The 13,734-nt window shown below is 54.9% G+C and overlaps 1 protein-coding gene across 4 annotated transcripts in view; it reads right to left on the bottom strand.

Annotated features, from left to right (window-relative positions):
* The window catches only part of ASB2 (ankyrin repeat and SOCS box containing 2), a 28,865-nt gene extending 20,361 nt beyond the window's left edge, over positions 1-8,504 (bottom strand). The window contains exons 1-2 of one of the 4 annotated variants that reach the window (XM_047080177.1): positions 8,249-8,504; positions 1,481-1,570 (exon numbers count right to left, since the gene is read on the bottom strand). In XM_047080177.1, coding sequence (XP_046936133.1) covers positions 1,481-1,570; positions 8,249-8,454 — 296 coding nt within the window. In that variant the 5' untranslated portion in view covers positions 8,455-8,504. Of the gene's footprint in view, positions 1-186; positions 327-1,480; positions 1,752-2,813; positions 3,020-8,248 lie in introns of those variants that run through there. The other 3 variants (XM_047080176.1, XM_047080174.1, XM_047080175.1) reach the window with 3 other exon arrangements.
* Between the last annotated feature and the right edge of the window lie 5,230 nt (positions 8,505-13,734).

Here is a 13,734-nt window from a genome sequence, read left to right as displayed (position 1 = left end):
GCTCGCCCACGTCAGGGGGCGGGATGGGCCCCGAGGGTCCACGGGGCCGGCCCCTTGACCCTCCCAGCTGCTTCCTCCGTCGTGAGCGGCACTTCCTCCTGACTTTCAGCCCCCTCCGGTTATTAATAGCTTCAGAGCACAGATGCCGGTTAAGTTACAGACCCACGAGCAAACTGGGCAACTGACCAGATAAGCCCCGAAGTCCCCATCAACGCCATCACTACCACCTCGGTGAGTTCTTCTTACGAGCGGTCAGAGCAGCCCCTGCTGGCGTCAGGAAGAGCCCGGCTGGGTATGTATCCCGGGTCCCCTGGCAGGTCTCCCGTGGGACCCCAGCTGAAGGGGAAGAGAGGAGGGCTGGCTGTTCTCGTGGACGGGGCGGGGGGTGGGGGTGGGGATGCGCAGTCTCATGAGAACACCCCCAGGACCTGCCGCCCAGCCTGGCTCTCGTCCAGCTGTGGTGCAAGGACCCTGAAGCTCTCGGGCGCGCATGCCGACTGCTGCTCTAGGAGCTCAGCCAAAGCCCCGCCCTGAGGTAGGGGGAGGCTGCTGGGGGTGTCAGACCATCAGAGACCGAGGAGCTAGACACGACCCTGGAGGCCGCTCTGTCCTCTCCAACCTTCTCTCACAGAGAAGGGAGATTCAGAGAGGGACAGCGACTCACAGGCAGCCACACAGGAAGGGGCAGCGGTGCCGAGACCAGAGTCTGGGGCCCCCTTTTCCAGACCGTCAGAATTCCACCCACAGCCCCAAGGAAGCCGGGGCGGCAGGGTTTGAAAAGAGCTGGGAAGAGACTCAAAACACTGGCCCATTGCCTCCTCCCCTCTCTGCAACATAACTGGAGCAAGGAGATAGGGGTGCCCGCGACGGGGGGCCCCTCTTTTGCTTTTAGCTGCTTCTGGGGTCGATACAGGGGGGCGGAGAAGGGGCAGCACGGATCTGTTTTCCAAGGACGCACCTAGCCCAGCACCCTGGTGCCAGGCACACAGAACCCCTCCTGCAGCCCAGATTATTTCTGGACTTTACCGCCTGGCACTGAACAAACACAGGCAACGAGGCAAAACAAAGACCACGGGCGTGAGCGTTGTAGTATGCTCAGATACACCCATGGTGACCCGGGGGGAAACTGAGATAAACAGAAGGTGCGGCTGACTCATCAGCTTGGGCTCGGAGTTCCTCTGGGCTTTTGGGGGGGGGTCCTAGGGCCGTCTCCCACGGGGCTGCTCCGTCCCCCGGGGCCCACGTGGGGGGCATTGCGGGCTCAGTCACAGGCACAGCCCCGCTGACAGTCTTGAACTGAGTCTGTGACTGCTAAGCTCAGCTCAGCTGGGTCTCACGGGGGACACACGTGGGAGTGGTATGCCCGGGAGGTCCCTCCAGGATGCCCCCCTTCCTGGGGTCTGCTTCCCACTCCCCACCCCCCACTAACCCTAAGTGGAAGAGTGAACTTGCACGGTCTCGGGGGCTGGGGGTCACTTACGCCAGCTGGGAGTTCCTGTATTTCTGCATGACCCCTTGGAACAGGCCCTTGGGGCCCGAGGCAGGCGAGTTCTCAGGAGGCACAGTCGACCTGGAGGGTGCAGGGCAGGAGTGAAAGAGGGAAAAATACTCTGCATAAGAGAAGCGGGTCATGGCCGGAGGCAGGATCCAGGATGGAGGGATCGCAAGGGGAAAGACTGACAGACAGACACAGGGCTCTGAACCAAAGCAGATGGCCGGGTCCTCTCTGTGTGCTGGACACAGCTGCTGTGTCTCCGGATTATTTTTGGCCCTTGGAGGAAGCCCTGGGAGATTTAAATGACCATATAAGACAACAATGAGGTTAACCTCATCCCCGCCCCCACGGCCCCCTCCCCAGCCAACCCCGCAGGAGGCAGATACGAAGCAAGGTGACATTCTTCACCAGAGAGGATGTGAGAAGAGTCAGCGGCAGGTCCCTGGATGGAAGGGGCTCAGTCTCGGGCTGGCCAGGCTGGGTCCCAACAGGGATGGGCAAGAGGTTCTTGGAGGTTGTCGGGGGGACAAGGGAGCGCGGCTGGGAAGCCAAACCAGGTCTGGACTCCCGCATCCGCCTCGCCGGGTCCTCGTTAGAAGGTCCTGCTGTCCCAGGAACGCGCAGGACAGAAGTTACAGCAAAAGGCCATCGGGGGGGCCAGGGCTTGGAGTCAGACGGACACAGGTTCAAATCTAGGCTCTGGCACTCTCCGGCCCTGTGACCTCAGACCGGTTGAGCTTTTCTGGGTTTTAGTTTTCTGCATAACCCAGGGTCGGAAGCCGTGAGGCTGGAGCGAGTGAGCTCAGCTGGGGTCCAGGCACGGGGGTGCTCGGCACACGTCCGCCACTAACTTGATCATGATTTCACTTCTCCGAGCCTCAGTTTCCCCACCCCCTTGGGCTTTGGTGAGGATGGGAGGGGTGAAAGGGGGTGTGGTGGCCACGCCACAGATCGAATTGATTGGGGTGCCAGGTGCCATGGACGCTCCAGGAGGCCTGGCCTGGTTCCCCCGCACCCCTCGGGGGTGCCCCGTGGGACTGAGGACATTGCTACGTGTGACCAGCACCCTGTGGTGTTTGCAGGTGCTAGAACTGTGACCCTGAGGAGGCCCACGCTCCTCCAAGATAGGCCAGAACCTGCAGATTTTGTGGGTGCCCTCAGCAAGGCCAGGTCATGGTGGAGGGGGGCGGAGGCAAGGCAAGGAAGCCGGCCCGCTTTGCTTTGGCCATCTCCGCGCGGGGGGACCGCCAGGCCGGCCACCTTCATTCTCCTCACTGTCACTGCCTTCCTCCGTGCACTTCTGAGTGTTACTACTCACCTTTCCTGACCACCACCTGTGTGCTCCCATCCATCAGTCCTCTAGAGCGGGTACCAACGTCCTCACCCTTGACAGACGGGTAAACTGAGGCTCCGGGAGGTGGGTCACTGCCCCGGGCTCGCACGCAGCTGAGCAGAGCAGAGGCCGACTCAGGTCTGTCTGCAGAGGTCCTGATGCCCCTGCCTCCTGCCTCTTCATCCTGTCTCTGGCTCTAAGGGCTCTACTCTGACCGGCCCTGCGACTTTGAGCAAGCCCTCGCCCCCCTTTGTGCCTCAGTTTCCTCATTTGTTAGATGTGGAGGCGCGACCAGACGGGGGGGGTTTCCCCACTGCTTCTGTAGCTGAGGAGCCTTTGCTGAAATGAACTCAACGTGGAAACTTTGCGTGTCAAACAGATCTAAGAGACCACATCCTGGGAAGGGGGCGGTTGTGCAAAGCCTGGCCCTGCCGAGGCCCCTCTCCACCCCCCGGAAAGCGGAGCATGCTGGGCAGGGTGGAAGGCGGCCTGGGGCCCAGCTCACAGCACCCCCCCCCCCACACTGTGTGGTCCTGACAAAGCTCTGGGTCTCTGCGCAGGATCCTGGAGTCCCAGCCACCTTCATCACTGGCCCGTGTGTTACTGCTGTCAGGATGTTTTTAGCAAGACAATAAGCGCCAATAAAAACCCATCACACCACCCTAAGACCAGGACTGTCTCTGATGGCAAAATGACGACAGCAAGACAGGGACGGCGAGGCGGCTGGGGGTGACAGCTGTGGTGACGGGGATGTCCCTCACGACCGTGCAGGGCCTCGCCTCACTTCTGTCCTCCCCACCAGCTGGATGTCGTTCCCGCTTCGCAGAGGAGGAAGCAGGCAGACCGAGTCCCGCGCAACAAGAGTTTCCCACTCCCTGCTCCGTCCCAAGCCTTGTGCCAGGGCCCGGGATGCAGACCATAGAGTCTCCGGGGAGGGGGGAAAGAGAGCAGGGACTCCTCCTGGAACCCTGTGGTCAGTTGTGAACTCGGCTTTAGGGGGATGGGCAGGGCAAGCGCTCAGAGCAACCGAGTGCTGAGCTGAGCCTCACGCTACATGGGGAGCCGGTCCGGTCAAGGCTGCGGGCCCCACTTCCCCTCAGCCCCGAGGCAGGGGGGGAATTCCCAGCAGAGAAAACCACCGGGGTTAGTCATCAGAGGTAAGAGAAACCTGGCAGGATGTGGGCAAAGGTCGTGCCCTGGAAGAGGCCCAGGTAGGGCCCCTGTCCTTCACGTAGGCGGCAGCTCGGGGGGTCAGGAGTACAGGACTGTCACCAAAAGTCCTGGCCCCTACTCCAGACACGCGTCAGGCTCAGGGAGAGTGGGGACCTGGGCTGCAATGACAAGGCTCCCCAACTTCTCCGAGAGCTGACAACCCCAGGGAGGGCATTAAATTCGGCTGGACCCGGCTGAACACCGGTGGCTCAAACCAGAGGTTCAAAGAGGTTTGCTTCCTCCAGCCTACTTCGCGAACTCCTATTCATCCTGCAAAACTCACCTGCTTGACTAAGGGAATCGACCCTCTCTGTGTCCTTCTGAAACTGAGGCAAGCCTCTTTGCTGCGCCCTTCCTGTTGGGCCATTGTGTACATCTGGGACCCTTGTTAGACTGCAAACTTGGGGAGGAGAGGGACGAGGCCTGATTCACATCCAGGTGCCAAGAAGGCACCTGGCACCTCCTAAGAGCACGGTCGGTGTGGGTGGTTTGATTTGAATTCTCTGCAGTTGTGCACACATCAACCCAAACAAATTTCTACTTTATGCTTTCCTCCATTGTCGTCTTAGAAATGTAACCTTAAAAACGTGCAGAAGTTTAAAGACTGGGAAGACCCAGATTCCTGGGCCCACTGTGGGCTGGTCCATCATCGTAACCTTGGGCTCTCTGGTTCATGGCTGCATGAACCCTACTTCTCCATGGGATGGGAAGTTGAGTCTGCCTTTCAGGGAGCCCTCAGGGGGCCAAAGTTCAACAGATGATCCCTATGCATGTTTCTTCATCCCTTACATCGTGGTGGGAGAGAAGCAAATTGGAAAAAAATGGCTTTAGAAGGGGACATTATATTTTCTCTGGGATGTGGATCTGGCTTTCATTTCTAGGACCCCGAAGGCTCAGTTGACCTTTGCGTCCACAGTCGCCATTTTGGTCACAAGGTGAAAACAATAAATTATATTTATAGAGCATTTTATTGGTTTTGAAATGCAGTTATTTGCCTCAAAACATTTCTTGGGCACCTACAACAATCTAAGCCCTTTGCCGGGCACTGAGGATACCAAAGGAGGCAATATCTGCTCCCTGTCCCCAAAGAGGTTGTATAGTATAGTTGGGGACACTCTCAGGAGGCCAGATGATGCCTTCCTATAGTGACGCTAAAGCTTGTCCATGAAACAGAGGCGGTCATGACGTGGGCGCTCTGGGTGCTCAGAGAGGAGGTGGGGGAATGTCAACTCAAGCCGGGAGATGTGAAGAAGGTGCCATTTTTATTTGCTTTTCATAAGAACACTGCATGTCGGCTAGGCAAGTTTTTGTTATTACCATTTTAAGGATAGGATTGTTGGGACTCAGAAAGGTTAAGTAACTTGCCTAAGGTCACACAGCCAGTATGTAACAGAAGAAGGATCTGAACCTCCAAACCCACTTCTCTTTCCACTCTACTCTGCTACCTTTCTATACATTCCTTTATTCACCCAATAGTCGCTCACAGACAGCCATTTGGTGGTTGCTATGGGTCAAGAGCTGTGTGCTAGACAAGAGGTTTCGCAGGAAGGAAGATGAGTGAGGCCCCTGCCCTCGTGGCCGAAACAAGTACATAGAAACTGTAAGTCATAGTCGGAGAGAAGAAGGAAACAGCCGAGGGAGCGAGTAAGGGGGAGACCTGTTTGACCTGGAAGGGTGATCAGGCAGGATTTGCTGAGGAAGTGACCTTCCATTGAGAAGGAGCCAGCCATGTGGAGCCCTGGGACATGTGTAATGTCCTGTCCTGACACCTGCTCTGGGCTTTGGATGGCGACTCTGCTATTTGGGGATAAAAGGATTCTACTGGGTCCTGTGCTTCTTGAAATGCCATGTCTGGGAATGTGGGCACAAACCGGTGTGTCTCTTGCCATTGGGGACCCTGAAACTCTGTGGGTAGCAGGTGGCTGTAATGAGACCCAAACCCCACTTCAAAGCGGAGGAAGGAGAGGCACGGAAAGAGGCCTTTGCAGGATGGGCAGAGCTGGTTAAGCGTCCGAGCGGCAGAGCGGGACAGACGTCGGTTCTGTTCCTGGTCCTGCTGTGCGCACGTTTATAACATCGAGCCCAGAAATGTCCACCTTGCGCGGCTTTTGGAAGGATTAGCTGAAAGGCTGTGTGCTGGGCGCATGGAAAGCACTCAGTGTGCATCTGGGGCGGGGCGGGGCGGGGGGTGGGGGAGGCATGGGCTTCCCCAGCAGGACCCAAGCCTGCCCGTCTTCCAGAGATGAAAGGGCAGAGCTGAATCTGGGAGATTTCAGCTCCCATCAGGAATGAGAAGGTGCAGGGTCAATCCCCTCCCCTGTATTACTTGTGCCTGGAACTTAGGTGATGGCTGTGCAACCCTGGGTAAGTCATTTCCCTTCCTCTGTGAGAGCTTTTGTCTCAGGAGGCTGGATAAGGGTTTGTGTCCCATGGTGGGTCTGTCCTTCCTTGCCCACCAGAGGAAAGAGGAGGTCAGGGTCCGGACCCCACGAGCCCACTCCGTTCTAATGTTAGTAAGTGTCCCCAGGAGGCCGGGGGGTGGGGCCCCCCCACACTGGGGAGAAGGCTGCAGATACCCCAGGGGATGTTCTCTCTATCTGATCTCCTCTTGAGAAAGAGGAACTTGTGGTCTGACTTAGGATGAACCAGCCGGAACAGGAACCAGGGCCTCCCAGAGCACCGGCCATGAAGTCACTTCTGTTTCTAAGGCTGGGTTCCAGAATGGGACACCCTCAGGTGCAGCCCAGTAACCTGGTGCCTCCTACTCCTTCCCGCCGCCCGAGGAGGCTGCCCATCTTCCCCCTTAGAAGGGGTTCCTCGGTGTAGGGCAGCCTGAGTCTTTGCCCAATCTGCCTGGCAGAGGAGGTCCAGCCTCAGCAAGGGCCAAAGTCACTTTGGGGAGCGCCTGGTGGCTAGCATCAGGACAGGGCTGGGAGGTACCACCACCCACCTTCAACCCTGTCAACTGAGACCGGATATTAGAGACGGGCTGTCCCCTGTTGCTAAGAGAGCTTACGGGACTTGCCCAAGGCCACACAGAAAGCCAGCTGGCTGCTGGAGACGATGAGATTTTTTTTTTTTTTTTTTAAGTAGGTTCCATGCCCAACCAGGGGCTCGAACTCACGACCCTGAGAGCTGCACACTCCACTGACTGAGCCAGCCAGGCGCCCCTGGAGACAATGAGATTTGAGGCCCGTGTCCTGAGGCCACAGAACATAACTGTTCCACCCACCACCACCCCCCCAAATACGGACTTGACCTGGATTCGGTGAGGAACAGAGCATTTTTAAACACAGCTTTCCTTCCTAAAAGCATCTTAAGATCCAATGCTTGATTACCTCTCTGGTTCCCACCTCCTGCAAAGAAGGTACCCTCTGGATCTGTGCTGTCCACATGTGGCTGGTGAGCCGTGGCGATGCGGCTAGCCTGAACTGAGATGGTCTGTGAGGGCGAAGCGCACGCTGGATTCCAAAGACTTGGTGGGACAAAGAGAATGTAAAAGTCTCCTTCGTAATTTTCCTATTGAGGACACGTGGTAATGATAATACTGTCCACCTAAATTAATTTCACCTCTTTGTCTTTCTGTGTGTAGTGTGGCTGTTAGGAGATTCAGAATTGCCTGTGTGGAACTTCGGGGGTGGCTCCCATCATATTTCTACGGTGCTGCCCCAGGAGGTCCTGCCATTGAGGTCCTGCTGAGACAGGGAAGCCAGAGCCAAGGAGGAATGGGTGACTTTGCTGGGCAAATGTCCCTTGCTTCTCAGACGTGTTTTCCCAGGAAGACTGCATCGGTAAGGTGGGGAGCTCTGCTCGGGACTCAGAACATCAACCCCACCGCATTCAAATATAAAGCCAGTGGTACAAAGCCAAGCCATGATCTTTGGAACCGGATCGTTCCAGTCTCCGCAACACCATCCACTAGCTGTGCAACCTGGGACTAGTTACCAGCCCTGAGCTTCCGTGTCCTCGTTTATAAAATGGGAATATAGCAGAGAGCCTCCTGGAAGGTCTTTAAGAGGGTTAAATGAGGCGAAACGAGTATAGCGCCTACTAGAGTGCCTGGCCTGTCAAACCTAGGTAAGTTTCGATAACAAACGTGAGTCTTTAAGCTGTAAAAAGGTACCCTACAGACCGAGGCTTTGGTCTTGGGTTAGCAGCGTTTGGGATCTGCACCTCACGGGTATCCTAGTTGGCTTCTCCTCGCTCACCTGGTCCATGGGTAGAAATGGGCAGGTTGGCGGTTGGCTCGCGTGGACACAGTGGCCTCAGCCGTGGTTGGGCCCCGAGTCTTGTCAGCCAGGCTCTGCTCAATGGCCATCTGGACCAGCTCGTCCTCGCTCAGGCTGCTATACAGGCTGTATTCCTCATTCCCAATGGTACGCTGTCCGCCCCGAGCGCTGATCTCCGTGGTCATTCTCTTCTGCCTCTCACCCCGGCCTCCAGAAGAGGCACTCCGAGGGGAGGAGAAAGCAGTAAGTCAGAAAGCCCTGTGACGAGACCGAAACCATCCTGGTCACTAACAGTTTGGCAAGAGAGTTATGTTTACCAGCAGGGAAGGCTGTGCTTTCCTCTGGCAAGCTCACGATCATTGTTTATCTATTCATTTTGTCACGTGATCCACTCAAACATCCATTCAGCTCCCCATCTCTCCATCCACTCGTCTGCTCATCAACACACCCACCTGTCTAGTCATCCATCCGATCGTTCGCCCATCTGCCCGTTAATTCATTCTCCCGTGCAGCCATCTGTCCACCCACCTACTCATTTACCCATCTACATCTGTCCATTTATCCAACCGCCTAATCATCCATCCAACCGATCGTGACCCGTCCCCTGATCTGTCTGTCCACCTACCCATCCATGTATCCACCCACCTTCCCATTCACCCGCTCTTACATCTCTCTATGCAACCAACCATCCGTTTGCCCACCATTCATTTTTCCATCCCAGACAGCTTGTCTACACGTGCATGCATGCTTCACTAACTGACAGAGTATTTATTGAGCACCTACTCCGTGTCAGGTGCGCCTCTAAGCGCTGGCGATATAACAATGATGCCAACGGACAAAAATCCCTGCCGTCACCGAGGTTACACAACAACGTCTATGTTCCTTCCTTCCAACAACCTCCCATTCCAGCACGTCTCCTGGTCTCTGTGCTGGGCCAGGGCTGAGAATGTTAGAGATCAATCAGACATGGGCCTGCCCCTTGGGTCCGCAGGATCTAGTTAAAATCAATCATTAAAATGATTTGCCGTGTGAACTCCAAGGACTCTCTTCTTGAAAGAAATTGCCTCGGGGAGAAGTGGACTTTGGTTGAATCAACTCATTTTCGGAAATAAAGTCAAATCAACGAAGCCTGCTTTCTGTTTTGACCGGCGAACAGGCAGTGTGACTGTAGGTCAGTAGTTCTCAGCCCTGGCGGAACATTAGAACCCATGAGGCCGTTTGAAAACTACCCCAAATACCAGTGCTATAATTTGGTTTGTTTAGCAAATATTCACTCCCCACTCCCCGGAGGCAAGGGTATCCCTGTTCCCTTCCCCGCTGAGATCGGGCTTGGCCCTGTGACTTCCTCTGGCCGATGAACGTTGGTAGACCTGATAAAGCAGCTACTGACATGTGGGTCTGTGTCGCCCCGGAGCCGCTGCCCGTTAGCTGGGCCCCAGAGTGGACCTACTTGGGGCAGCCTGAGCCCAACCCGCACAGGGGAGCCCCTCCCAGCCAAGACTGCAACCGGAAGCCTACGTCAGCCCAGCTGCAGTGACCCGCAGACCCACAGCATGAGAATAAGTGCTTAGTTGGGGTGCTTTGTGACACAGCATCCTTGCGGCTCTAGCTAACCGATGCCCAAGGATACCCAAGTGGCCAAGAACCAGATGTAAGGATGCCGGACTTCCCAAGTGTTTGGGAGGCCGTTCAAATTAAGATCCTAATACAACACCACTGTCTACCCAACAGAATGGCCCCCATGGAAAAGATGTGCAATAGCAAGGGGTGGGGGATGGGGGGTGGGGGGAGGGGCATGTGAAGCGACCAGATCACCCACCACCATTGGTAGGAGTATCAGATGGTAAAAAGCCCTTTGGAAAATTGATGGCATTTGCTAAAGCTGAACAAACGCATCCTGTGACCCCCAAATTCCAGTCCCAGCTCTAGGGTCAAAAGAACCATGTACATGTATTCACCATAAAACAAGCCCCACAATATTCACAGCAGTGCCACTCATAAGAAAACTGAGTGGAAACTACCTAAGTGTCTCTGAACATTTGAATGGGTTGAGTGTTGGATGGGTGACCGCGTTGGGGTGTATTCGCGTGATGCACCAACAAGATAGACAAACCACCACTCCACACAATGGGACGATGCTTACAAACCATAGCGAGCGAGAGAAGTCAGATCATAAAGACCATGTATCCATGACTCGTTTATACAAAGTGCCGGCACGGGAAGACTAAACTGTGGTGACAGGAGTCACAACGGTGACCTTTGGTGGTTACTAACTGGGAAGACATATGGGCCAGACTTCTGGGGAGCCAACCACACTGTATTTCTTTTTTTTTAATTTTATTTTAATGTTTATTTGTTTTTGACAGAGAGACAGAAAGAGAGACAGAGACAGAGCACGAGCAGAGGAGGGGCAGAGAGAGAGGGAGACACAGAATCCGAAGCAGGCTCCGGGCTCCGAGCTGTCAGCACAGAGCCCGACGTGGGGCTCGAACTCACAGACCGCGAGATCATGACCTGAGCCAAAGTCGGACGCTCAACCGACTGAGCCACCCAGGCACCCCTGGTATTTCTTGAGCTAAGTGGTAACATGGTTGGTCGGTTCTCTTTGCGAGGAACCTGTTCAAGCGTGATCTTTATTTACACACCTCTGTGAGCACATCATACTGCAATAACACATCTACTTAAAAAGTAGGGGTGCCTGGCTGGCTCTAGTCGGTCCAGAACATGCGACTCTTGATCTCGGGGTCGTGAGTTCAAGCCCCATGTTGGGCATGGAGCCTATTGGAAAGGGATAATAACAATTTAAAAAAAGAATAAAAAAATAAAATCATTAAAAAGTATACAAACTAGGTTTTAAAGAGTATTGGTGCTTGGGACCCCCTGTCTCAGACCAATGAAGTCAGAATCTCTGGGAGTGTGGCCCAGGGATGACACCTCTATTGAAAAGCTCCACAGGTGACTGGAAACCACCACTTAGGAGAAAAACTGAAGAATAAAGAATAAAGCAGGAGGGGCGCCTGGATGGCTCAGTCGGTTGAGCGGCCGACTTCGGCTCAGGTCATGATCTCGTGGTCCGTGAGTTCGAGCCCCGTGTCGGGCTCTGTGCTGACAGCTCAGAGCCTGGAGCCTGTTTCGGATTCTGTGTCTCCTTCTCTCTGACCCTCCCCCGTTCGTGCTCTGCCTCTCTCTGTCTCAAAAATAAATAAACATTAAAAAAATTAAAAAAAAAAATACCCTGATATTGATAGATACCCTTCTAATTCTGGTAACAGCCCTGAGGGTCACAACGACTGCTCCGTCCGGCACTAGCAAAGTTATTATTAAGCAGGTCTGGGCTTTTCAAGCACAGCTAGAGGAGGCTGCAGGTCTGAAGACAGCAGATCAGCGAGCGAGCGGCACACAGGCATTTGGGAACAATGACTCTGTGCCCTGCCTCAGTCTCGCTGGTTATCACTCCCCTCTGTCTGCCTCTCTCCACCCATCCTGGCTGGCTCAGACCTAGATCTCCTCCTGCCTGCCTCGGCAGTGGCCTTCACGGCGGTGTCCCAGCCCCACCCACCCACCGTCCCCTCTGAGGACCCACACCCCAGACCTCACCAAGTCCCTGCTCTACCTGCACCTGTTGCCCGGGACTCCCAGCCCTTTGAATCCATTTCTTACTCTCCCTGCACCCATTCCCCCAGCACAGCTGACCTTCCAGGTAAGGCGAAGATGCACCTTTCCCCCAGCCCACCTGCGGCTCCCACCCCAGCACCCTGGCTTGGGCTGTGCCGACTCATCTTCCTCCTTTCTGCACTCCTCAGGATCCCTTCTCACTCCTCAAGGCCCAGATCGAGTGTGCCTCTTCTTCCAGGATGCCTGCCTAGTTTTTTCCAAAAAGTATTCTGCTGCTACAACTTCTCCCTCTGGGCTGTGGTCAGTAGTTCATGTGTGGACCTGACCTTGGGTCCTCTTCCCGAGGCCATGGGAAGAGAATGCCTGGTTAAAGTTTACTGTACCCTCATGACCGCCTACCCAACAGCCAGTTCCCCCATCTCCTCTGACAGCAGAACAACAGACAACAGAGCAGTGCCCGAGCAGAACTCTTCAGACAACAGAGTGCCCTTTCCCATGGATGAATCATGATTATTCCAAGCCAGTTGGAATGATCTCACCCCCTTGGCCAGTGACTCGTTTAGGGTGGATCTATAGCCTAGCTTTGTCCAAAGACACATAAAGAAAATTCTGCTGGGGCCTCCTAGAAAGAACTTCATCTTCCTAGTAAAAGAGACAGCAGTGGAGAAAATAACTCCTCACCCACACCCCTGCTTTGTGTTTGGAGGACTTGATGCTTGGAGCAGCGGCAACCATCTTGTAACCATGAGGGGAAAAGTGCCGGTACCATGAGTTTGACAGAGTGAATGTTGTTAGGTCTTCTGGGTCCTTCATGGTATTGTTGACCTCCTGAACCAATGCTGATCTACCCTCTGTGGCTTGACAGGTAGAGACTGAAGATCCTTCTGCTTTAAGCAAATGTTAGTTGGGCTTTTTTTTTTATGCAGTCAAAATCATCTTAAAGTATGGTTCTCAGGTCTGGCCAAGAGTCTTGAAAACATGCCAAGGCCCTGGTCTCACCCGAGATGGATGGACTCAAAGCCTCCAGGGCCGGGGCCCAAGCACTGCAATGTTCAAGGTTTCCCTAACGATTGTAGTGCGTAGCCAGGGCTGAGAACCCTTTTCTAGATCAACATGTCAGGTGGCCATGCTGGTTTTCCACACTAGAGGAGGGGAAGGGCCATTGTGACCTCAGAATCATTTTGTGCCTGATGGTTGGGATGTTGATTTTTTGTAGCAGCATCAACATTAGTTTTGTGTATCGTAAAAATAGCCAAAGACGGGGAATCAAGAGATTTAGGTTCACATAACAACTGACTGTGAGCACCTCTCTTCCTCTCTCTGGCCTTCGATTTTTCCACCTGTTAAATATCAGGATGGCCTAGAGCGTGTCCTCTGATCCTTTGGTCCCCACAGGGGCGCTGCGCAACCAGGTGGGTCCCCAGCCCAGCTGACCCAGGCGCCCTGCTTCCCTGTGCCTGAGGTCTGGGTGGGCCCAGCTCACCTTTGGGAGGGTGGGGAATGGGCTCTGCCCAGTGAGAGGTGACCCCCTTGGCTGCCCCAGGGCCAGGGTCAGGCTTCGACCCACCCCGACCTGGCACAAGGCAGGAATCCCCGCATGTGGTGCTACACTGACCGGAAGTGCTGGTGCCCAGCGCCTGGCCTGGCATCGTTGTGCCCCCATCTGAGGGCATCTGCTCCAGGCCAGGTTGACAAGGGGGAAGACACTGGAGAGAGACAGAGACCTGGGTTATAGTATCCATGTTGATGCCAGAGTGCTGTGTGACCTTGGCCAAGTCCCTGCCCCTCTCTGGGCCTCAGTTTCCCATTGCAAAAAGAGAGTTTTGGGTTTCCAAGTGCTGTTGTAGTTC

The sequence above is a fragment of the Lynx rufus genome, unplaced genomic scaffold (assembly GCF_022079265.1).
Source record: "Lynx rufus isolate CCGP_SWC_20201006 ecotype Redwood Valley unplaced genomic scaffold, mLynRuf1.p SCAF_17, whole genome shotgun sequence".
Classification (NCBI taxonomy): domain Eukaryota; kingdom Metazoa; phylum Chordata; class Mammalia; order Carnivora; family Felidae; genus Lynx; species Lynx rufus.
The sequence above is the reverse complement of the archived record's forward strand: the minus strand, read 5'-3'. Positions and strand labels throughout refer to the sequence as shown.